Here is a 27,426-nt window from a genome sequence, read left to right as displayed (position 1 = left end):
TGTCACCAATAGAACAAGTCCCTTGATGCCGTCAATCATTCCATCGTCTCTGCCTCTGTACCCACACTGCCCTTAACGATTGTCCTCCTTAAAATCTGTTGTCCTCTTTAGCTTTCAATGTGCCCAATTTTTCAATCGCCAATCCTGCCTTACAAACATGGCAGGTCAACTACTGGGGTGCCCAGGCTTACGGAACTGTACTGAATGTGATCAAAAATCTCTGTGCTGGGTACGCCTTAGCAGCTTATAAATCCATTAAAAAGTCTGTTCCCTGAATCCAATTGAAAATTTTCCATAGCAATGACACAAAACTCTACCACCCTTAAGCCTCAGTCTCACTCTTACTCTGTTTCACTCAGCCAGTGTCTGTCTCTCCTAACTTTACCCGAAGCCTTTTGACCTAAGTTCTCATAACCTCGTTTTCATTTCCAAATCAGTTTCTTACAAAATATCCCTCCTCCGTGCTTGCTGGGTTCCATCCCCCACAGTGTTTTTCATCAAGTATTTGTTCCTTCACACCTGTTCCTTAACCACCTCCTCCGTCAGGTGCTTCCCATGCTTCCCACAAGCACTCTCAGGCCTCCCCTCTCCTTGCTTCTGCTGATGTTTCAAGCCCTCATCTCTCCCCTTCCCTTGACCATGAAATCTTTTCATGTATAACATAAACTTGATGCCTTAAGCTCATCACTATTAGCTCACTCCCTGAGCCCTTGCTTTAGGGTGATACATCGTCTCTTAAATCTCTATTAAAACCTTTCTTTCCGGTCTTTCTAGAGCCCTCCTAGATACTACTTACAGCAACTGATTCTTGGTCTGTATCTTCCCTGCCTTCCAGAGCACTGCACCCCTTCCCTTGGGTTCCATGGCCTGCCCTGGTCTTCCTCTTCCCTCCCTTGTCCCTTTGCTGACTCCCTTCCTCCTGATGGTGCTGAATTACTGCTTTCTATCTCAGGGCCCTTCTGTTTCTGCCCATCCCTGCAGTGAATTCACCAAATCTTACTACCTTAACCTTCTCCTCTATGTGAAATATCCCAGATCTACTATCTCTTCAGCTTTGGCTCTGTTTCCCTAAATCCTGGTATAGGTAGAATTTGTTTTCTTGAGTTTTGCTTTATTGCACTTCACAGCTATTGTGTTTTTTTACAAATTGAATATTTGGGGGAGGGTATAGCTCAGTAGTTAAGTGTGTGCTTAGCATGCACTAGGTCCTGGGTTCAATCCCTAGTACCTCCATTAAAAAAAGAAATAAACAAACCTAATTACCCTCCTCCAAGAAATAGACAAATCGAAAACCTGTGGCAACCTTGTGTCAAGCAAATCTACAGGCGCCATTTTTCCAACAGCGTTTGCTCACTTTTTGTCTCTGTGTCACATTTTAGTAATTCTTAAAATATTTCAAACTTTTTTTTTATTATTTTCTTTGTTATGGTGATCAGCAATCAGTGAACATTGATGTTGCTATTGCAAAAAGACTATGAATCCCTGAAGGTTCAGGTGATGATTAACACTAATTTTTAGCAATAAAGTATTTTTAAATTAAGGTAGATACACTTTTTTAGACATAATGCTATTGCACAGTTAATAGACTACAATCTAGTGTAAATATGACTTTTATATGCACTGGGAAACCCCACAATTCATGCGACTCACATTATCATGATATTCGCTTTATTGCAGTGATTTGGAACTAAACTTGCAATGTCTCCAAGGTACAACTGCACAGCATTTGCAATATTCATCTCCTAATTATTGTTACCATTTTATACCACAGCCAATTCAAATTCCATATTTCTGAAATCAGAGTCAACTGTGGTGTTTCCCTCTCTCCACCTGCTCCTTCACTCTAATCATTTTCTTAGTGAATGTGACCACTCAGCTTTGTACACTAACACATGTAATACTATTCCAATTTCTCAAAGCCCATTTCGTATCGCCTGTACTCAAGTTTTATTGGTCCTAACACTAAACATATCTCAGATACTTCCCCACTTTCCAGCCTTACTGACTCAATCTTAACCATGCCCTGCCTCTTTTTCCTGGAGGACTGCAAGAACCAGGGTTCTGAGTCATATCCCTGCTCTCAGTTTTGGCTGACTTTAGTCTTCCACACAGCTAATAGAAGTTTTCGAAGTCCAATCTGATCTTACTCCTTCTTTGTTAATAAATCTCTTGTAGGCACCTACATTGTCTAAACTTCTGAACTTGGCGTTCGAAACTGTTCATAGTTCTATCCTGCTCTAACTGACCATCTACCATCATCCTACAACAGCTCAGGTGGTATTACTGTGCAGGATCACACTGAGAAACAACTTAGGACGTCCTGGTACACTTAGGAGAGATCATTATACCTTTGTCCTCTCCGGTGGTTGGAGCGCTTTTATTTGAACGTCAAGTTCTTCGGGAGTCGACAACACTATCAAACTCACCGGGATTTCAGCTACTGCTGCAGTTGTTTTAACGGGGTTTTCTTCTTTTGGTTTGTGGCTTTAGTATTCTTTGTTTTGCTTCCTCTGTCACCTGTTCTCTCTTTGAAAATAATTTTATTGCCTCTGAGAGAGTGTCTGATGTTAAGGTTTATTCCCATCCTACTCACTTCTAATTTAATTCAGTGAAGCTTGTGCACTTTCTGTACAAGTCCGTAAAGATAACCCTTGAACGGAATGTTACACCATCAGTGGTGAGACTGACACAGCAGTCCAGACGCACTCACTGATGTCTTTTGAAGATCAATAAATTATTGCAGCAGTAACTACTAATATCACAAAATGAATTGTTTCAAAGGTTAAACTAGACTAAAAGTGTCAAATTCTACCCTAAAATATGCATTATTGTTATATAGTTAGATTACACATAACCACAATCAAATATTACATGTTTGCTTTGTGGTTTCGTACCAATGTAACTCTACTTAAAATCTAGTTTAAGATCTGTAACTAAGAGTCAACATTTCAGAACAAACTGTAGTTGTCTATTTACCAAACTAGGCAATTACTAGTTGTCTTAGTTAAATACTACTTAGTTAAATTCATATTTCTCGTAGATCTTAGCAAAATTTTAATTACATCTACATTCAAGAATGGTTTTTTTTTGTTTATATGTGCATGAATTCCGAAGGAAAACTTACTTCTTAGGCTGATAATAAATGATTATTTGATGAAGGATTATTTAATTGCTAAATTCTACATTCTTGTTTATTAAAAGATTCACATAAAATATAAAATATAAGGGGAAAAGAACATCACTGTAATGAGGACATAGAAAATATTCCTTACCTAGAGGGTCTGTAGAAATTCTTTTGGTACTCTGTGGACGGTTGATTAATTTTTCATGCTTTAGGGAGAAAGGGGCACAGAATAAGCAGAAGAAACCATTAATTTGTGAACAAGCCACACATAAAAATCCATCTGAACCTCACCTCAACTTGAAAAAAAGTCTTGAATTGCATGGATTACAAAATTAGATTGTGTATTTGTGCATTCATGCTCAGCAATTGGTTTTCTGAGATAAGGCAACATATATTGACCCACATCTTTCAGAAAATTTAAATGTAAGAATACACATTTAAATATTATTATAGCAGTCATATTAACTCTAAATAAACATTTTCTAAACTAAAACTTAGAGTTGTTAATACTAGCTAACATAGAGCAAGCTACCTCTATGTTACATAGTATTGTGTAAAAACCCTCGTTAGCCAGGCACCTTGCCTCAACACTTAGCACCAAGCCTGGTACCCAATGGGTACTCAAATATTAGTTTTTTTTTAATTGAAGTACTGTCAGTTACAATGTGTCAATTTCTGGTGCACAGCACAATGTTCCAGTCATCAAACATTTGTTTTTGTAATAAATGAGTCAATATGCAGAAGTGATGCTAAAAACCATTAAGTCTTTAAGCAGATATTACTCTGAAACCAAAATTTTGTCAAGAAGAAATCAAATATATAATCATAACTTTTCTATGCTGTCTGCAGAGCAGTTTGTTCTCACTTAATACAGGAGCCTGAAAACAGCACAGGAGGTAAAGTAAAAACATCTGGATTTGGAAACCTGTTAAGTACTTTGCACAGTTTACTTATCCCCTCAATCCCAGCTCTGAAAAGTGATTTATTAAAATGCACACACCCATCACAAAATCCTGTACATAAATGTTCACAGCAACTTTATCTGTAAGAGCCAAAAACTGGAAACAACTACAATTTTCTGCAATAGGTGAATGGCTAAAAAAACTATGGTAAATCCACAGGATGGGATGTTAGTAATAAAATGGATAAATCATTGATATATGCAACGACTTGCATGGACCTTAGGGCATTGTGCTGAGTGAAAAATTACAGTCTCACAAGGTCACATATTCCATGATTCCATTTATATCACATTGTTGAAATTACAGAATTATAAAGATATAAAACAGATTAGTGATTTCTAGGGGTTAGGATGGTGGTGAAAGACCATAAAAAGATAGCACAAGGGAGGTGTTTGTGGTGCCAGAACACTTGTGTATCCTGAATGCAGTGGTTACACGTGGGATAAAATGGTAAAGTACTATAAATACACAATATCCACTTCCTGCTTTCGATATTTCGCTGCAGTTATGTAAGATGTAACCACTGAGGAAGGCTGGGGGAAGAATATATAGCACCTGTCTGTACTATATTTAGCAACTTCCTGTGAACCTATAATTATTTCAAAATAAAACAATTTCTTTTAAAAAGCCTACTCATAGCAATGGTACATGAATGATGTAAGTGCTCTATGTTAATAAATGCACAGCACACTGGTTCATAAAAAGCACTTGATACAGGTTTATTAAATCTGACTATAATATTCTATAGGTATTCAAGTCATAGACATTACATAAACATGTATATAAAACTTCCATTAAGGCATATGAGCAAGGTGCCGGCGTGGAAAGATCCTGAACTCACTTCCTCCTATGGTCACAACAAATCTACAGCCATATATGAAATAATTCCCTCAGAAAAGGACCTAAAACTGGATGAACAAAGCCTCCACAACAAAGGGTAAAAGGAACAGCATGGAGACAGGGAGGAGAGACAGAGATAAAGGTCTCACCAAGGAAAAATCCAAAACCCAGCCACAGCGATCTACAATCAGGAGGGATGACAAAGTACAGATTTTTTTCCCTGAGAAGTGAGGGAATGAAACTCCTCCACACCAGGCACCCAAACCCTAGATCCTAAATAGAAGAGACGAGCCCGTCAAAATACCTGACTTTGAAAACCAACAGAGTGTATACATCCAGGAAAATAACAGAGCAGCAGGGAGCAAGCCTGCTCTTAAAGGGCTTGCACAAAGACTCACTCAACTCAAAAACCAGAGCAAAAACACCAGATTAAAAAGCACATGGACCATAGGAAAAGGGAACCCACTTACTAATCTTAAAGCATCTTCCAGAGAGGCTGCAACCAGGTGGGATATTCCCCAGGAACTGAGTCAGTGATGGGAGTCATTGTCATGATCTCGGGCCACTTTGCTAATATTGGCACTGGCAGATGCTGCTTTGGAACTGGGTAGTCACTAATTTCAAGGGCACCTACAATAATACTATTGCTATTTGGCGGATAAGGAAATAATAAGTGGTAGAGTTCTCTTTTTTAATTTCTACCTGTCTGCTAGTTCTTGCTTGGAGTTTCTCCTCAAGAACCAGTTTTTGTGTAAAGTAACATGCTAAGTACTTTCTGACACTTGAAGCACCATCTAACACAAATGCCACACAGCATTCCAGTAAACGACAGTGTAACACATTTAACAACAACAAAAGTGCCATGCTGGCATTATCATTTGTATCATTTACCCTAAGGCACTTATGCACGAAGAGATTTTCACAGGTTATTATTATAATATCTTGTGGCAACAAGTCCTCCATCCAGCCTTAACCCCCACACTCCGCCCACCTCCAAACACTTACTGTAGAGATTTTTCTGATAAATTGGCCATTTATTTGTAGTCAGAAGATATAAAAGTGAAAGTGGTATGAATAATAACTCAAAGAAGTGTATATAATTAGGATATTTCTGTGTATCTGTAGCACAGATTTTACCAGAGGCCTTTAAGATACCATAGCCAAGTAGTGGTTTTCACTGCTTACTCTATGCTGTATTTATTGCATATAGAGTCCTCTTAACTAAGTAAGAGTTGCCATTTGAGCTCACTGATTGCATCATAATGGTCAACTGTAGCATCTCAGATTTTATGATGTACAACTCCTATAAAATTCTTAGTAATTTTACATTGTAAATAAGTTAGATTAGTTAGACTGAATATTGATTAAAGACGTAATGTGATACAAAAGATTAATGTTAGCATAAAAACTTTGTGCTTCAGTTATGGGTCCAACATAATACAAATCAAATAAAAGCTTGTATCAGTGTTGCATGAGGACATGCTGGCATGACGAACTGAGCTGGACTTTCAGTTTCCAGGCAGGCATGTGAAAGGCTAGAAGTTTCCATTCTGTCACAACAAGTAAAAAGCTGAACAAACTGAAAAATCAACAGCTCTCTTTAGATCTGCCAAAGAAGTAAGGTCACAGGGCAAACCCCTTGCCAAATTGGAAGAAACTGACAGGCAAATACGGAGAAGCACAACTTACCAGAGCAGAAACCCATAAGCACAAACCACCACAGGAACCAGTGCCAGGGTAAGGAAGCTCAACTGTAATCGACAAATTGCTAGAGGCTCAGTGCGGACAAGCCCAAGAGTTAAAAACTCCAGGGGGACCCAGTCATGAGGGCAGTTTCCACACTTTTGTGAATTTTACCTCCAGGAGCTCAACGAGGTTCTCAGAGTGAAGACCTGAGAAAAATCCCATTGTGTTCCCTGCAGGGAGAGGGGAAAGAACCTTTTGAAATGTACCAGAGCACACTGTTCTTAACAAGGCCGGTTAACTAAAGCCTAGTCTGCAGGGGTTTTTCAGAGCCTGACTGACCTTGGGGAAGGGAAATACCCAGCTTCAGGCCCCTCTTAACCATCCTGTCCCACCAAGTGTGGGGGTGGGGAGAAGGCAGAAAATCACATGTGAAGTTCACAGTCAAGAGGCACAGGCTCACTGAAGACCGAGACCTGGTCATAGGCCTACAAACACTTCCCCTCCTCCACACTTACCGCCCTGGCACTAAAGGTCGGTTTACAGTGGTTCCTTTTAGCCAGTACATCACGTTCAGCTCTCAAGAAAAACGATTACAAGACATACTAAATGACAAAAAACACAATTTTAAGAGACAGAGCAAGCATCAGAACCAGACTCAGATATGGCAGAGATGTTAGAATTACCAGACCAGGAATTTTTAAGAACTATGATTAACATACTAAGGGCTCTAGTGAAAAAGTAGACAGCACACAAGAACAGATGGGCAATGTGAGCAGAGGGATGGAAATCCTAAGAAGGAATCCAAAGGAAATATTACAGATCAAAAACTCCGTAACAGAAATGAAGAATATTTTTAATAAGCTTATTAGTAGATGGAGGTGACTGAGGGAAGAATTTGAGCTTGAGGATATCTCAATAGAAACCCCAAAATTGAAAAGAAAAAAGGAAAAAGAGAAAAGCAGAACATCCAAGAACCGTGGAACAACTATAAAAACATACGTGTAATAGGAATTCCAGAATAAGAAAAAGAGAAAGAAAGAGAAGTATATGAAACAATAGTGAGTGAAAGTTTCCACAAATTAACATCAGGCACCAAACCAAAGATCCAAGAAGCTCGGAGAATACCAGGCAGGATAGATGCCAACAACTGGGCTGAATGCGTAACTGTATTATTTCATTCCAAACTCTTAACAGTAGTTTGAAGAACTGTCATCCCGGTTTGACACATGTAGTTTCTCCAAGGTAATATGGACCTAATCTTGAAATCTAGGTCTGTCTAAAGCCCTCACTTAAACAGTAAATAACACTGCCTCCAGAGAATGATATCACCTACTATTTTTAATTACTTACCATGCACCAGTGATTACTCTAACAATTGAAAATATATTCTATAACCTTGGCAGAGTCTAGTGTATCTAGAATCTTGTGAGCTAGTCGTTATGCTTACTTTACAAATGAGAAAACTGAGGTTTCGAGAGGTAAAATAATCTGACCAAAAACGTATACACTAAGTGGCAGATGTAATGTGTAAACTGCCGTCTGTAAGTCTGCAGATCCTTTATTCATAGTCTGTAAGTTAAAACTTGTACATAAAGTGAGGGTTGTAAGGACTTTCACTCAGTCATTCCAGGACCTCCTGCATTCTGCTCACCATTCATATATGTCAACATCGCTGCTCTGGACTCGGAAGCAGTATTAGATGGAGGGAAAGAGCTCAACTCCTAATCACACTACTTATTAACGTTGTGATCTTGCAGGTTTGTGCCTTGCTCGCCTCACTTATGAAGTGGGCATGATAATAGTATCCGCTTCACACTGCCCTTAAAGGGAACATCCAGTCACATCATGTAACCCAGAGCAGGGCATCATATATAAATAAGTGATTGAAACCATAGCTGTTATTTCTTAATGTTTTTCTTTAAAGTTACTTTTTTTTACCTACACAAATTCATTTTTCAAAGAAACTCATATTTCAGTCCTAAGTGGTAATGCCATTTAACTTGTATAAACACATGGAAACCTTAACAACCAATACAGTTAGAACAAAACAATATCATTAAATTCTGTTGCCAGCCAAGATCTCTGAGCCTGAGAGTTGTTCTCTTCTTATTAACAGGGAAACCTTGAAAGAGAGAGAGAGAGAAACGTGCAGGCACCAACCTGCGATCTACTCAGTGGATCAAGGAAGGAATTAAAAAGAGAATAACTGCCTCACTATATGAATCCATTTTGAATCCATTTTATTCAAAGCTGGCATGTTATTGTCCTTAAAATAAAAAGCACTTATAATTCCAAAAATTTTGAAAAATATAAATAAGTATCACCTTTTATTTGCTGAGAATTGTATCTTTTACCATCTTTTACTGTAAACATGCATGCAAAGTATTTTTGTTCTTTTAAAATTGTGGAGAACATTTTGAGGGCATCCGAGTGATAAGTCATCAACAAAAAGCAAGGAACGTGAACTCATAACGTAGGACAGAGAAAGCTAGAGCCTTTATCATCTTTAAGGGATGGCCATTATCTCTGCTCTGAAATGAGGAGCTATGAGATGTCCCTTACATGGATGCAACAGAGGAACATATTGGACTGTTCAGAAGTAACTCTGCACTTACAACCAAGATGATGCAGAAAGTCTGCTTCTGCCTCAGGAGCTGAAAAATTCCAAATAAAAAAGGAAACCGCCATCCAAAGCTACAGTTGCTCTTTTCCAAAGCTTAGCTTCAACAAAAGGTACAACCACTCTGGCTTTCTGGGAGATCTAGATTTGCGCTAAACATTTTGAAGGGGACAAAAAACACGAGAGGCAATGTAACATAGTGATAAAAGTGGACAATGTAAGGACACAAAAGCTCTGACCTGTGCAAGGAATGGGGGAAGTGAAAGAGCATAAAGAGAAATGACTTTAATTTCCAGATCCTCGCGTAGCCTCTGCCCCTGCGAAGTCATGTAAGCCTAGGCAAGCCAACTAAACGCTCTGGCTAAATCCTCAAACTGGTGAAACAGAGATGATGGCTCCTACCTCTGACGTATGCTACAAGGCTAGAGTGAAATGTCTGTAAAGGACGTTACCTACACTGAGAATTCAGCAAATGATGGAGGAGGCCCACAAACCAAATGAAGTGTGTGAATACTTTTTAAACCTTGTTTTTGAAAATTAACTGTAAAAAGAGAAAAGTGAGTCAGTAGATGAATATAGATCATGGATGGGATAGGAGATGCTGTTAAGTGATAGCTGCTAATTTTATTAGGTTTTGCAGTGGTTTGTGGTTGTTTGTTTGTTTGTTTTAAAAGTCCTTGCCTCTCAGAGAAACATATAGGATTATTTACAAGTAAAATGATAGAATAGCTATGATTTGCTTTAAAATACTCAAACAAACAAAACCTGTTAGACGGAAGAGGAATGGCAGAAATGTTGGGTGGTGGATCCATATAGATTCATTGTATAGTTTCTCTATTTCTGTGTGCCTTTGCAATTAGCCACACACACACACACACACACAGCTTTTAAAATAAATATGTATAGATTAAAATACACCAGCATCAGTCAGTAAACATCCTGTGGTTGTATTAATCACGGATATTATTATAACTGCACATTCAGTGTTAAACTTCCTGAAGGCTTGGTCCTCACAATAAAAGGAAAGGCTTTTACATAGAAAGATCTGAAGACCAGCATAAACCCACAGAGATGTAAGTTTAGTGTGGAAAAAAGAACTGAGTTTAGAGCAAGTAGAGCTGACCCAGAGGAGTCTCAAGTGCAATATATTTAGGAATTAAGATTTTTGGAAAAGAAATCAGGCTGTTATCAATCCCAGAAGACATGCCCATTCATATCATTGTTTAGCTCAGGTCTTTCTCAGTTTTAAACCCTGCACCTTTTACTGCAGCCAAACTTACGTTTTGTTTATTCATTATTTTTTCAATTGCTTCTTAGAAAATGACTTTTTTTTTAAGGCTTCAGTTTGATTATGGCTTTGTCAAGAGGAAGGAATTAAAATATCTTTCAGCCTTTGAAGGAGTCAGTCACAAAAGAAGACAGCTTAGGACCCTGGAAACCAGATAGACCAATTCAAGAAACCCCAATTGATCCAAGCAGCTGGAACAGACAGCAGGAAGGGGCTTTTGGGGATGGCTGCAGGGATAAAGTGAGGAAAGTTCTGGATAAGTCAGGAAATATATATGGAATACACATGGAGTCAGTCAAGAAAAGTTGTCAAAAGCAACCTGGAATAGATAAACCTCATTTCCAAATTAATATCTCAGTTTCACGTTTCATCTACCAAAGGGCAAAGCAGTATACATACCACGTGGGATTGCAGGAAGGATTAAATGACATCATGTATATGGAATGCTTCAGACATGTCTGACACTTAACCAAGCACTCCATCAATGGTAGCTATTGTGAATATGCTTAAAACTTTGCTCACTATTCCAAGCAATTCTGGCAAAAGCAGATTCTTTGATCCGTAAATGCAGCCATGTAGGAGACCTTATTGATTTTAAAAAGCAACTCAACAAATTAAAGACATACAACACTATTAGAACTTGCATAAACTTCCACCTCATTCCTTTATTGTTCCATTCTAAAATTATAATCCTAACAAGTTTCTGTCAGTTATGAAGACCTGTCAAGCTTCCTATTCAACTCTAAGCAAAGTTTTTTCTAGAATATCCTAACAGACTTTTTAAAACTTCCTGTCTTTTTTTTTTTTTTTTTGGCTTATAGATAGGAATATCCTTTCTGACAGAAAGAGTGATATGAATGTACTGGGAAAGGCCTGGATAGCCACAAACATCTTCCTCCCATGTCTGGCCACAGTGTGTGAAATCCCCACATTAGTCATTCGCTTGTCGGCATGAAAGGCTTCTGCTAAATGTAACTATTACCTGGGAAAGGAAACAGGTAAAGCTTTTATCAGCTATTAAGTCTCCACCTTTAATTGCTTTATCAATTTTCCCAGCATGCATTCATTTATTCTTTAATAGTTCAACAAAATACTATTGAATGTGTCCTAGAGATGGGATTACAAAATTGGATGAGCTGTGCTCCCAGCCCTGACGAACTCAGTCACAAAAGGAAACACTGGTACAGAGATTGGGAGTGCCACCATTGGAACCAGATGAACTTGGGTTCAAACAGTAACACTGCCATTCTCTAGCTATTTCCTGTTGAGCAAACCTTTCTGTGCCTCAGTTGATTCAACCATCTACCTTTTCAGCAAATGAGTCAATATGTGTAAATGCTTTATCAAGTTACTAGCAAGAAATAACAATATTAGTTATCATTACCTTTATTATTACACAAATTAAAATTATAACAGACCATACGTTAGTATGTATTCAGGGCTTTAGTTAATACATACCACTGTAGTACCTAATTCTGCCTTGGAAATTTAGTCTTCTTCTAAAGAGATGATCATACAGCTAAGTCAGTGCTGTCACAAGGGCAGCTGTGGGAAGAACCTCTGAGGAAATTAAGACCATAATGTGTAGAAGAAATGAGATCTTAAGTGGAACTGCAGCAAAAGACATTAGTTGGGTAAATGCAGTAGGAATGAGTTAGAGGGGGTTGTGAAGGGCCTTAAATGCCAGAGTAAGTGGCTTGGACTTTTGATCAATAGACATAAAGTCTGAGCCAACTGAGAAGTTTTAGGAGAAGAGTGAAAAGTCATATCTGTTTTTGAAAAAAAAATACCCCATCTGTTGTGTGATCTAGATAGAAAATGGGGCCGGTGATAGGCCTTCAAGGAGAATTTATAATCAGCCACTGGATAGGGCAATATTAGGGGGAACAGAGATGAAATGCAAGTCTGAACACACTTCTAAACTAGTTAGTGAAACACTCTGTTGTATCATAGGACCATAGCTCAAACCTGTGTCCTGGGAGCCACCCTAGGAAGCGCCCAGTCCACAACTTCCACTGTCTCCCGGTCCCTACTCGTATTCACTCTTTCACCGAGTCCAGTTGATCTCAAATCCTAACTCCCTCTCTGACCTCTGCTCTCTCTATCATTACTGCCGTGGTCTGAACATCAGGCCATCATCATCTCTTCCGTGGACAACTCATTAGCCCTTTATTTTGCTGTTGCTAAGCTCACCTTTTTCTGATTTATCCTTATAGGCTATCACAATGATATGCTAACAAAATTTGATCATGTTGCCCTCCTGGTTAAAATTTTCCAAGGGCTTGCCACTACTTATAGGATAAAAGATGTTCAATGAAAACTAGCTAGATACCCGCTGCTCCATCCTCAGTTATGGCCAGACTCATTCCAAGAGCACAGCAGCTGAGAGATTGTGTTGTTTCCTCATACCCTAAGAATCTCGGATGTGAATCTCGGCTTTGCACATGATCTCTATATTATGAAATGAGTCACATCCTTCTGACAAATTTTGACAAAAGGACCCCCCATAACAATTTCACAGAAACATTTGGATGACCTAAACAAGGCATTCAGAATCCTCCATAACTTTTCCCCAATGTATCTCCAGTATGATTTTTCCAAATATTTCACTCAAGCCACACAGATCTATTCATTGTCCTTTCTTGAAGCGTGCTTTGTGCTTTGCAACTTCTTTTTTTCCCCTTTACTTCATTATTTTTTAATTGAAGTATAGTTTAGTTCCAATATTGTGTTAGTTTTACGTGTACAGCATAGTGATTCAGTATTTTTACTGATTACACTCCATTAAAAGTTACTACAAGATAACTATGATTCCCTGTGCTATACAACTTATCCTTGTTGCAAATTTATTACAGTATGGTTGATTTACAATGTTGTGTAAGTTTCAGATGTAAAGCAAAATATTTCAGGTACATATATATGTGTGTGTATATATATATATATACACATACATATTTATATATATACACATACATATTTATATATATACATATATATATATATATTCTTTGTCAGATTCTTTTCCATTATAGGTTATTACAGTAGATCCTTGTTGTTTATCTATTTTATATATAGTAGTTTGTATCTGTTAATACCAAATTCCCAATTTATCCCTCCCCCATCCTTTTTCTCCTTTGGTAACAGTAAGTTTTTTATCCATGTCTGTGAATCTGTTTCTGTTTTGTGAATAAGTTCCTTTGTGTCATTTTTTTTTAAACTTCTAAGTTTCAGCTCAGGTCATCCCCCTTGTATGGAACCCACTCCTCTTTCTCTCTTCCTCTCCAGAACGAATCATCCTCTACAACTCTCTTGCTCTGTAAAGTGTCCCCAAGTCACCTCAGCCCACTGGAATTCCTGCCTTCTCTGAAATGTCCCAGCACTTACCATCTTAGTCATTTATTTGCAAATTATCATCACTTCCTGTCTTATGATATTACTGTATTGTTGTATTCAATTATTATTTATCTTTTGCATTGTTTTACAACTTTTAAAGTGTTTATGTTTTATTTCCTGAACTGGACTGTGATTTCCTGGAAAGCTAGGACTTTGACAGGTATTACTTTCTTTTAAGGCCCTACATAATGTCTCATATATAGTAGGCACTTAATTAGTATTTGTTAATTGGTATGTTTGCTGCTATATCTACAAAAAAAAAAACAGTTGCAGTTCATGAACTAGAAAATTGTCAGAATTAATGAACATCATTTTTCACTTATTAAATGTTATAATTTTAACAGAATAAATGCAAACACATCAATATAGTGCACAATTCCTGGTTTAGTTATACTGCTGATTGAGCAGAGAAAACCTTCCCTTTTATGGACAGCGGGTGAAGGAGGAAGGAGGAGGAGGAACAGAGAAGGAGAAAGGAGAAGGGAGGGGAAGAGATGCGGGGAGAAGAGGAGAAGAAGGGAGAGGGAAAGAAAAGGAAGGGGGAAGAATAAGAGGAAGGAGGAGGAAAAGAGAGGGCAAGATTCTCTTCTGATTAAATTGGTGGGCAAAGCACTTCCCAGAAAAGAATAGAGGATCCTGTTGCTGACTAAACTAGTTTTGTTCATTTTCTCCCTTTCACATCTCACGTACAATATAAAATCAGTTCTTGGTGACATGGTCAAAACTGTGTCTTTGAAGGTCTTTCTGATGGCTTAGAGGAAGGTTAGATGACAGACAGGGAGGACATGTCTAGGCAGAGCCAAGGAGTGCCAGAACTGAATCACTGCAAAGAGTGAGGTAGCTTTTAAAGCTTTCCTGGGTTAAAGAAATTGACATGATATCTCTCCTTATCAAGATTCAAATGACTTTCTTCTATAATTGGTAGGGGGTGGAGGATGAAGTAACGTACACATTATTGGAATTAACTGTAGTGTAGAGAGCATAAAACTAAGTTACCAAAAAAATGTTTAAATTACTATTTAAAATTCCCTATTGCTATTTTAAATTCACCATTTCCCACAACAGACATAACCCTGATTTCTCTTAAAGGATTTTTAAAAGTCTATATTTTTCTTAACCTCCTTTCTTAATAGCTACCATAAGGGTTATAAATTCCATTTCATTTTTGAACCTTAATATAATTTTGTAAGTTACTACAATGAAAAATCCTAAGTACAACTGAAGTGCCTATGAATGCAAACATTTGCAATAGTTTGGAATCTTCTCATTTATTTAGCCAGGATTGTTCTTTAGGTTTTCATATGGTTAGGAAGGAAAAATCATATAGAAAAGAAAGTCAACCCTGGCAGGGCAGGGAGATGGTAATGAAAGTCCAAAGTGGTGAGAAAGTGGTGATTCTGAAGAACTGGATGTGACACCAGCCTCTGCTTGCTTCCTCCCTTTGACACAGCAAGTTATTTAATGTGTTGAGAATTCAGTGTTGAAACAGTATCATTATTTACTAGAAATCACATGTCAGGAGATCAGTTTAAAAAAAAAAAGAGGAAGTTCAGGCTAAGCAAAACTTGGGTCAACGGATGGCTTACGTAAATATGTAGGTTAGGTATGACTGGGACACTGCAGCCTCAGTCAGAGTCCTGCAAAAACAGCCACCTGGAGCCCTTCTCTCCTTCAAAGCAAAGCCTCTGAGCAGACAGGAAGAGTCAAAAGCAGTCACAACTCAAGCTGGTGCAAATAACCTAACAGCACAGACAGTCACCTATGTGACGTGATTTCAGAAGCACATACGCACACCACTTCCTGCCACCTAAAAAGTCTTTGACAGTTCTTTGAAACTTGCCTTATTTCTGTCAAAGCACAAATAGACATAAGGTGAACTGAATTCACCTGAATATGTTTGTAAAAAGAGGAAGTTTGAAGCACAACCTAGGAAAAGTTTAGAGATAAATCATCACTCTTCTCAGCCATACATTTTCACATATATTGATTTTATGACTGTTTTCAGATTCTGTTGAAATCTCAACTATCACCAGGGCCTCTTTATCTTTCAAGCCTCATCACCTTTCTCTGTTCCTCATGTGTGCATTCACCATAATGGTCTTCCTTCGAGTCTTTGATGAGACACTGATGCCCAGTCCAGTCTTGGAACTTGCTGTTTGCCTCCCAGTGTGCTTTTCTGGCCACACAAGCACACAGGCTTCTTGTCACCATGGCTCCTCAGCCCAGAAATCACCTCCACCGTGAAGCCCTCACTGGCCATCCCTTCTATAAGTGTCCACTGCCAGCTCTGACAACCCTCTGATGTGAACTTACTTTTCTTCTTGACACTTCTTACTTCCTCTTCGCGCTTTTGGTATTTAAAATGCAAGCTCTCTTCATGAATTCACCCATTCAACAAACATTTATTGAGCACCTAACAGATGCCAGACACTCTTCTAGGTCCTTGTGATTCATTGGTGAATGAAACAGATAAAGTTCTTTGCCCTCAAGGAGCTTATGTCCTAGCTGTAGGATGGAGGTGCTCCTACGATAAACATAATAAATGGGGAAATACATGCTTGAAGGTAACAATGTTTTAGATGAAAGGAGAAAATCAGAGCAAGGTAAGGAGTGTCAGGCTGTGTGGGTAGGAACAGACTGAAATAACAAACAGAATCAAGGTAAGCCTCAGAAGGTGAAATTTGATCACGTTAAAGGAGATGAAGGTGTTAGCCATGCAGGTATCTGATGGTTGGAAGAGCATTTCAGGCAGGGGAACTGCTAATACAAAAACCCAAAGCCGATGCATGGGTGGCAAGTTCCAGACAGCCAGAGAGCTGTTGTGCCTACAGTTAAGTGAAGAGGAGACAATGGGAAGGAATGCCCTAGAGTCAGTGGGGCCAAGTTCATTTAGAATCTTTGACTTTGAGTGAAACTGATAGTCATTGCAGGGCTTGGAGCAGAGGCAGGAGGGAATCTGACTGATGGTTTAAAAGCTCACTCTGCCCTCTGACATGAAAATAGTCCATAGAGAGGGAAGGGAAGAATGAGACCATGCATGGACAGAAACACCGCGAGCGTGGCCCATGGATGCAGGAAGTCTTCGTTGAATGAATTAATAGATGACTGAATGGAAGGTGGAGGCTGAAGAGTAAGATGAACAGAGAGCCTCACAAGCATGAGGTAATGGGTGATATATTCACTGCTTTGGTAAACAGGCACAGTACATTAAGGCCACACCTTGGGATTATTTGTATGTGAATGTGTGTGTGTTTATATCCATATACATACATATGAATATTTCCTGCTTGCCTTCTCCGTGGAAAACAGTTTCAATTTTGACAGATGCCTTCCCCTCATTTATGCTACACCTATAAATGTATGCATAATATAGTGTTCATTAATGCCGAGCTCCACCTTTTATGGCTACTTCCATTTCCTGAAAAAATAGCACATTCTAACACTGCCTAGCTGAGATGGATTTTTTAAAATTCTAAACTTTATGGAAGAAGTCTGTTCTCATAAAAATAGAGGTCATGGTTTCAGTTCCCATTTAGGTATGTTAGTTTTAAAAGAGGAGAATTTTCTCTAGCCACAGATTCTTTCTCAACACCAACAAACTTACTTGTAAAGACTTAGTTTAGGCATGAGAAAGGGCCCAAAAAGTGACTCTGGAAAACCCTATACAAACTTATCCGGAAGGAAAAAAAAAATGACATATTAGCAGCAGATTCATATATGAAAGGCAGCAGGCATTTAAAACGTAATTTTTTTAAATCCCAGTATAGTTTCAAGATGATAAATTTCAAGGTTGGGCAATGTTAAGTTATGAAAAATTGTCTCCTTTATCTAATCACTCACAAATAATTTTCAAGTGTGTACTATGTGCCTGGCACTGACCGTACAAGCTGAGCAAGACAGTGGATGTGCCTGCATGGTTGATTGCCCACATTCCCAACCAAAGTAACATCACCCTCAAGGAGAGAAAATTTGCTCTGGGGCAAGACAAAAAAGTTTAAACTTTTAATGTATAAAATATAGATACACATATAATACATAAACAGACATATAGTTTAGAGACTCCTTAGGAGGAAAAACAAATAAGGTTGAGAAACACTTGTCTACTGGAAGGCTAGTGATTATGATAAAATACGGTAACTGCAGTGATGGGGGAACGTATAGAACGTTGTGGAAACACATGCAGGGAACAGCTAACTTGGAGCAGGGGTCAGGGAGGGCTTCCAGGGAGAAGTCACACTTCAGCAGAGCTGTGAGAGATGACCAGGAGGAACTGCTCAGGCAAGCAGATGGAGAGTGCTGCTCTAGAATCAAAGCAGAGAAGAGCTCATGCAAAAGACAGGGACAATCACTGAATGGGACTTTCATTGAGGAAAAGCTATATAAACCCCTTAATTATCTAGCTTGGCTAATTTGATTAATGAATTCATGAAGTCAGGGCACAGAGAAAATACTGCAAACTGAAAGCTGGATTTGTTTCATATTTGGTACCTCTAGTCTGTCCTCTCTCACCTAAAGGCCTTTCATTCCATTGTCCACCATCATCACAGAGAGGTGCTCACCACCTCCTGCCAGAGAATTCCCACAGCCGCCCTCACTGGTCTCCCTCTGGGCACCCCACAGCATCATATCAACATAGTGACCTCAGGAAGTAAAGTGCTAAATCTAGCTGTTGAGAGAGCACCCCGATGTAACCTTCCTCTGCTCTCAAATCTTCATGTTGATCCAAATCACCCCTTGGCCTGCCAGCTAAGCATTTGTACAGCCAGGCTCTACACCACTGATCTGGGACTACTCAAGCATTCCTTTAAGTCAACAGTTCTTAAACATGTAGAATGTAATGAACTCTACAGCCCTCCCCTCATCCCTCCAGTCACAAATACGCAGAGTGCCTACGAGGTGCCGGGCACGGTTGTAATCACTGAGTACAGGGCCCGAACAGGGTGGAATAGGTCCTTCCCTCATGGACTTGCCTTCTCAGGGAGCAAAGGCAAGTAGAAATGTAATGAACAAGTAAATAAATCAAATGATTTCAATGAATGGTAAGTGCTGCGAAGTAAGTTTTAAAAGAGTCAGGGGTTAAAGAGTGACTGTAGATAAGGAGATGGAGGAGTAGGGTGAAGGGGTTGATACTTGAGCTGAGACCTGGATGGAAAATAACCAGCTACGTGACTATCAGAGGGAAGAAGCCCCCAAACGCGGGGAGCAGCCACTACAAAGGCCCTAGGATGGAAATGAAAATGCACAGAGGAGACATTGATGGTGGGGATACACCTCTCTAGCTATGCTGTTCTTAAAATATGATTTTCAGTATCAATGGTCTAATAGACTCTGCTACCCTACACATGCCTCCCAGGAACCCCAGGGTTTCCCCCAAAACAGTAAGTAAAGAGTTAATGTCTCCAGGACCCTGCACTTCAGATCAAATGGCTCCTTTCAGTGCAAATGACCAGAATCCATGTCCTATCATGTGTTAAATAATTTTACTATCACCTCTACACTGGAGCATAGTGTAGTGAAATTGTCATACCAACTTCCAGGGAGAACCTGAAGATCCTAGAATCCATCCTGTATCTTTGACTAAGAATCCTAGCTTTATCTGCTAAAGAGGGAACGGCACACAGTGGTTGCACTTGTGTGAAGCATATTTTCTCAGTTTGAATCCTAGTTCTGACACTTAAGAAGTTGTGAGTCCATGGGAAAGTTGCCTAAAATTTCTATGTCTGAGTTTCTTATAAAATGAGAACAATGATAATGCTTCATAGGGTTTTTTTGTGAGGAATTAATGACACAATGCATGGAAAGCACTTGAAAGACTTTTGGCATCTTAGAAATTATTCTAGTGGTTCTTTTATTTTTTTTTGAACCATAGTCAGTTACAATGTGTTAATTTCTGATGTACAGCACAATGTCCCAGGCATGCATATACATAAATATATTATTTTTCAGTAAAAGTTATTACATGATATTGAATATAGCTCCCTGTGCTATACAGAATAAATTTTTTAATCTCCCAAATTTATCTCTTCCCACCCCTTTTCCCCCAGTAACCATAAGATTGCTTACTATGTCTGCGAGTCTGTTTCTGTTTTGTAGATGAGTTCATTAATGTCCTCTTTTTTTCTTTTCTTAGATTCCACATGTAAATGGTATATGGCATTTTACTTTCTCTTTCTGGCTTACTACAGTTAGAATGACAATCTCTAGGTCCATCCATGTTGCTGCAAATGACATTATTTTATTCTTTTTTTATGGTTGAGTAGTATTCCATTGTATAAGTAGACCACAGCTTCTTTATCTAATCATCTGTTGGACATTTAGCTTTCTTCCATGTCTTGGCTATTGTAGATAATGCTGCTAGGAACATTGGGGTGCATGTATCTTTTTGAATTAGAGGTCCTGCCAGATATATACCCAGGAGTGGGATTGCTGGATCATTTGATATGTTCATTTTTAGTTTTTTGAAGAATCTCCATGCTGTTTTCCATAATGGCTGTACCAAACTGCATTCCCACCAGTAGCATAGAAGGGTTCCATTTTCTCCACACTCTCTCCAGCATTTATCTCATGAACTTTTTAATGATGGCCATTCTGGCTAGTCTGAGGTGATACTTAATTGTAGTTTTGATTTGCATTTATCTGACAGTTAGTGATATTGAACATTTTTTCACGTGCCTTTTGGCCATTTGTATGTCTTCACTGGAGAATTGCTTGTTTGGGTCTTCTGTTCATTTTGGGGTTCATTTCATGTTTGTTTTTTTTGTTTTGTTTTGTTTTTAAGTTGTATGAGCTGTTTATACATTCTGGAAATTAAGCCTTTGTCAGTCACATCATTTGCAAATATTTTCTCACATTCCATAGGTTGTCATTTTGCTTTGCTTATGGTTTCCTTTGCTGTGCAAAAGCTTATAAGTTTAAATAGGTCCCACTTGTTAATTTTTCTTTTTATTTCTATTGCCTGGGTAGACTGCCCTAGGAGAATGTTGCTAAGATTTATGCCAGAGAATGTTTTGCCTGTATTTTCTTCTAGGAGGTTTATCATGTCTTGTCTCATACTTGTCTTTAAGACATTTTGAGTTCATTTTTGTGTATGGTGTGAAAGAGTGTTCTAACTCCATTGATTTACATGCTGCTGTCCAGTTTTCCAACACCACTTGCTAAAGAGACTGTCTTCTCTCCATTATATATTCTTGCCTCCTTTGTCAAAGATTAATTGATCCTAGATCTGTGGGTTTATTTCTGGCTTTCTATTCTGTTCCATTGATCCATATGTCTGTTTTTATGCCAGTATCATGCTGTCTTGATTACTGTAGCTCTCTAGTATTATCTGAAGTCTGGGAGGGTTATTCCTCCAGCTTCATTCTTATGTGACTTACGAATTTCTGCTAAGTTATGCCTACCATCCCCACTCAAATTCATTCCATCTCCTCAGCCAAACATACTTTTTCCAATAGCCAAATCTCTACCAACTTAACAAAGCTCAGATAAAATACCACAACCACCATGAAACTTCTATTGATTTTAGCTTCCAGAAGAACCATTACCCTCCTCTGAATAACTATTAGTACACTGTTGATACTATGAGTCTAATTATTCGCTGTATTACAAAGTTGACTTTGTATAAATGTTTGGCATACTCTGCTAGATTATAAACCATTTAGAGCAACGCTGTCCCATAGAAATACAGTTTGAAATACATAAATAATTTAAAATGTTCTATTTAGCCACATAAAATTTTGAAGTGGTGAGATTAAGTTTAGTAATATATTTTTATTTAACTGCATAAGCAAAATATTGTAATTTACAATGAAAACAATTTAAACAAATTATTGAAATTTTTTCTATTTTCTTTTTTGTGCTAAGTCTTTGGAATCCGGTATGTATTTGACCCTTATAGTACATCTCAATTTGGACTAGCCATATTTCGAGTGCTCCATGGACACGTGTGGATAGTGGCCATCATTATGGAAAATGCAGCTTTAGGTAGGACATGTATTTTCCTATATAAGCTCTGTATTTATCATAATGTCTAGCATAGCTCATTCCCTATTTCAGAAGTTCAATTAATATGTGTCAAATTAATTACTCATCTTAGTAATTTATTTAAAATCAGTACAAAAATCTAACCCCGTGAAAACTATATTACTACTGTTCATAATACAAGTAAAAACACAGAAAAATATCTTGGTTTTCTTTAAAGGATAAGAAGTTTGTTCTTCCTCTGGAGTAATAAAATAAATTTTTCAGTTATATCTCTCATTAGAATGTAGTTTAGAAGTACAAGTTCTGGATCACTGAAAGAAATAGTATGTACAGCAAGAAAATTATTTAAATTTTTGTTTGTTTCCTGATAAGAGTAAGAATTTTAAACAAAAGTGAACAAAAGTAACTTTTTTTTTAATTTAGGTAAAATTGATTATATATGCTTCGGGTGTACAACGTTACAATTCAGAATCTGTATACACTACAAAGTGAGCAACACCAAAAATCTAGTTACCAACTATCAAGTGACATTCTTCAAACATTTTGTGGACCCCTCCAAAACCTCCCTCCTTTCTGGTTGGTAGTCACCAATCTAATATCTGTATTTCTGAGTTTGTTTTTGTTTTGTTTTGTTTGATTACGTGGTTTTTGTTTTGTTTTGTGTTTTAGATTCCGCATATGAGTGAAATCATATGCTATTTGTCTTTCTCTGTCTGACTTACTTCACTTGTCATAATATTCTCAAGGTCCAACTACGTTGTCGCAAATGGAAAGATGTCATTCTTTTTTATCGCTGAGTAGTATTCCATTGTATATATGTATCACATCTTTCTTATCCATTCACCCATGTATGAACACTTAAGTTGTTTCCATATCTTGGCTATTACAAATAATGCTGCAATAAACGTAGGCTGCATATATCTTTTCAAATTTGTAATTTTGTATTCTTTGGATAAATATCCAAAAATGGAATAGCTGGATCTTTTGGTAATTATATTCTCAATTCTTCATACTATTTTTCATACTGGTTAGACCAATTACATTCCCACCAATTTACATTCCCACCAACAGCAAAATGTACAAAGGTTCTCTTTTCTCCACATCCTCTCCAACACTTTTTATTTCTTGTCTTTTTGATAACAGCCACCTTGAGAGTTTTTAGATAACTCATTGTGGTGTGGATTCTCATTTCCCTAATAACTAGTGGTATTGGACATCTTTTAATATGCCTATTGGCCATCTGTATGTCTTCTTTGGAAAAGTGTCTATTTAGGTCCCCTGCCCATTTTAAATTGAGTTGTTTGGGGTTTTTTCATTGTTGTGTTATATGCCTTCTTTATATATTTTGGATATTAACCCCTTGTCAAACATATGATTTGTAAACATCTTTTCTCATTCAGTAGGTTCCCTTTTCATTTTGATGATGATTTCCTCTACTGCCTAGAAGGTTTTTAGTTTGATGTAGTTGTTTATTTTTGCTTTTGTTTCCTTTGTCTTTGGAGTCAGATCCAAAAAACACATTTCTAAGACCAATGTCAAGAGGTTGTGCCTATGTTTTCCTCTAGGATTTTCAGTGTTACATTCAAGTCTTTAATCCATTTTGAGTTAATTTTTATGTATGGTATAAGATACTGGTCTAGTTTTATTGTTTTGCATGTGACTGTTCAGTTTTCCCAATACCATTCATTGAAGAGACTTTCCTTTCTCTGTGGTATGTTCTTGGCTCCAATGTCATGAATTAATTCTCCATATATGTGTGGGTTTACTTCTGGGTTCTCTATTCTGTTCCACTGATTTATGTGTATGTTTTTATACAGATACCATATTGTTTTGATTACTGTAGACTTGTAGTATAGTTTGAAATCAGGGAGCATGATCCCTTCAGTTTTGTTTTTTATTCTCAAGATTGCTTTAGCTATCTGGGTTCTTTTGTGTTTCCATACAAATTTTAAAGTTATTTGCTCTAGTTCTGTGAAAAATGTCTGAAATTTTGTTAGGGAGTGCACTGACTCTGTAGATTGCTTTAGTTAGTGTGGATATTTTGATAATATTAATTCTTCCAGTCCATGAGCACAGGATATCATTCCATTTATTTGTGTCTTCACCAATTTCTTTTATTTATGTCTTACAGTTTTTAGTGTACAGGTATTTCACCTCCTTAGTTAAATTTATTACTAGATTTGTTTTTTTTTGGTTGCAATTGTAAATGGGATTGCTTTCTTAATTTCTCATTCTGCTAGTTCATTATTAGGGAATGGAAATGCCACAGCTTTCTGTATATTGATTTTGTGTTCTGAAACTTTACTGAATTGATATATTAGTTCTCCCAGTTTTTTCATGAATTTTTAGAGCTTTCTATATGTAGTATTATACCATGTGCAAATAGTGACAGTTTTACATTTTATTTTTTGATTTGGATGCCTTTTATTTTTTTTTCTTGTCTAACTGCTATGGCTAAGACTTTCAGTACTAAGTTGAATAAAAGTGGTGAGAGTGAGCATCCTTGTCCTGTTCCTGATCGTAGTGTAAATGCTTTTAGCTTTTCACCATTGAGAATGATGTTTGCTGTGGGTTTGTCATATATGACTTATTATGTTGAGGTACCTTTTCTCTTTACCCACTTTGCTGACAGTTTCTATCATATATGGATGTTGAATTTTATCAGATTCCTTTTCTGCTTCTATTGAGATGATCATATGGTTCTTATCCTTCATTTTGTTAATATGGTGCATCATATTGATTGATTTGTGAAAGTTGAACTATCCTTGCATCCCTGGAATAAATCCCACTTGATCGTGGCATATGATTATTTTAATGTATTATTGGAGTCAGTTTGCTAATATTTTCTTGAGAATTTTTGCACCTATGTTGATCAAGGATATTGGCCTGTAACTTTCTCTTTTTTTTGTAGTATTCTTGTCTGGTTTTGGTACCAGAGTCACACTGGCTTCATAAAATGAGGTTGGGAGAGTTCACTCCTTTTCAACTTTTTGGAAGAGTTTGAGAAGGATTGGTATTATATATTCTTTGACTGTTTGGTAGAATTCACCCATGAATTCATCTGGTCCTGGATTTTTGTTTGTTGGGAAGTTTTTGATTACTGTTTCAATCTTCTTTACTAGAAATCAATCTGTTCATATTTTCTATTTCTTCATGATTCAGTCTTGGAAGATTACCCATTTCTTCTAGGTTGCCCAATTTTTTGGTGTGTAATTGTTTGTAGTAGTTTATTATAATCTTTTTTATTTCAGTGGTATCAGTTGTAATTTCTCCTCTAGGTATTACATTTATAAATATATATGCACATAATAAAGGAGCACCAAAATAAATAAAACAAATATCAACTGATCTAAAGGGAGAAATTGACAGAAATACAATAATAATAAGGGACTTTACATCAATGGATAGTTCATCCATACAAAAAATCAATAAGGAAACATCAACTTTAAACAAACACATTAAGTAAAATGAACCTAATAGGTATATATATAGAACATTCCATTCAAAAGCAGCAGAATATACATTTTTCTCAAGTGCACATAGACTGTTCTTCAGACTAGATTGCACATTAGGCCACAAAAGAAGTCTCAATTAATTCAAGGAGATTGAAATCCTATCAAACATATTCTCCAGCAAAAAAAAAAAAAAAAAATGACATGAAACTAGTAATCAACTACAAGAATAAACTGGAAAAATCACAAAAATGTAGAGATTAAACAACATGCTAGTAAACAACCAATGGATCACTAGGAAATTAAGGACAAAATAAAAAATATATATACAAATGAAAACAGAAACACAACATACCAAAATCTATGGAATGCAGCTAAAGCAGTTGTAAGAGGAAAGTTTATGATGATACAGGCTTACCTCAGGAAACAAGAAAAATTACAAATAAATAATCTTACTTCATACTTAAAGAAATTAGGAAAAGAACAAACAAGTCCAAAGTTAATAGGAGGAAGGAGATAAATATTATAGTGCATATAAATGAAAAAGACAGTAGAAAAAAATCAATGAAATGAAGAGTTTGTTCTTTGATAAGAAACAATGACAAAGCTTTAGCTAGACTAACCAAGAGAAAAAGAACTCAAACAAAATCAGAAATGAAGAGTAATTAACTCTTAAATGTGCAGGATTTTTCTCATTCAAAATATTTTGATGTCATTTTCCTAGTCACCACATGATTTTTTCTTAAAATGTTGTGTTCTGAAATGTATTCAATGTTTTTTATAAATGACTTTTCTAGTTGCTCAGATACAGTTACAGAAAATTTATAACATTTTTTTTCAATAGTCATTAACAATATACTGTCAGGACCAGACCGACTTGAATTGTTCCTATTAGAAAGTTGATATGAAAGAAAGTAGAAATTCTGATTAGGTGATCTATCACTTTAAAATTATAGCTACCCACTCCTTCCTTATCAATGTTACTCCTATTTTTTCTTTTAACCATAAGTATCCATATGTCTGCAGTATTGATTCTGGTAGATAATTATAAAGAACTGACCAAACACAGTAATTATGGAAGTAAAATAACTCACCTTTGGCAGTCTCAATGGTAATTTGCAAATTGGCAACTGATAATGATTTTCATTAAGTATAAGAGATTGATCCAAGTTGTGGGCTATCCTTTCTTTAGGTACTTTATAAACTACCAGGGTGCCCTTATAATGAGGACAGCTATAGTTTCCAAATTCATCCACCTCTTTGATTTGGAGTTCCAGTCTAGGTTTCCTTTGTAAATGAAAAATAAGCTTGTAGTCTTTTCCATAATCCTTCCCATTGCCTAAATAGAAGTAAAATGCATTTGTTACTATGAAGACATAGCGTGTTTCCTTACTTAATTTTTTAAAATCCAAACAATCATTTGTTTTTCAAAATGCATCCTTTTTGTGTAATTGACTCTTGTCAAAACATAACCTAACAGGGCAGCAGTAGGCTGAGACTACAGATTACTGAAACGATTCATCTGGTTGAACCAAGAGCTCTCTGGCTGCTTCTAGATCTAATAATCTTTGAGTTTCTTTTTCTATTCCATTTTCTTTTTCAATTCCATTTTGTTATAACAAGAAACCATTGGGTATATCCCGCTCTTTCTCTACTTAAAAAATTATTTTCACTTCTTAAGAATTATATTTTCCTTTCCTTTAAGTAGTCATACAATGTTTCCCACCATCACAACCTCACAATGGACATTCTAGAATGGCACTCTCCTATATGGTAGCCACTAGCAACACGTGGCTTTTTAAATTAAAGTTAAAATTTATTAAAAAATGAAAAATTCAGTTCCATAGGCACTCGTCACGTTTCATGTGTTCAGTAGCCACATTTGTCTAGTAGCTGCCTTATTGAACAGTACAAATATAAAGCATTTTCACCATCGCAGGAATACAGTGCTGTTCTAGAACTTCCAAATGGAATAGTTACTAGATTAAATAGTTACTAAAATTTCTATTAAAACCTGGTGAATTCCTCCCAAACAAGGATATGTAAAAGTCTTCTCTACTGTCCACTGAAAATAATGGCAC

The 27,426-nt window shown here is 37.1% G+C and overlaps 1 protein-coding gene across 1 annotated transcript in view; it reads right to left on the bottom strand.

The window, feature by feature from the left end:
* Window positions 1–27,426, bottom strand: part of DTHD1 (death domain containing 1) — a 61,656-nt gene that overhangs the window by 2,213 nt on the left and 32,017 nt on the right. Inside the window, exons 8-9 of the mRNA XM_006191178.2 lie at window positions 26,440–26,684; window positions 3,273–3,330 (exon numbers count right to left, since the gene is read on the bottom strand). Coding sequence (XP_006191240.2) covers window positions 3,273–3,330; window positions 26,440–26,684 — 303 coding nt within the window. The remainder of the gene's footprint in view (window positions 1–3,272; window positions 3,331–26,439; window positions 26,685–27,426) is intronic.

This window comes from Camelus ferus, chromosome 2 (assembly GCF_009834535.1).
Source record: "Camelus ferus isolate YT-003-E chromosome 2, BCGSAC_Cfer_1.0, whole genome shotgun sequence".
Taxonomy (NCBI): Eukaryota; Metazoa; Chordata; class Mammalia; order Artiodactyla; family Camelidae; genus Camelus; species Camelus ferus.
This window is presented reverse-complemented; position numbering and strand designations above follow the sequence as displayed.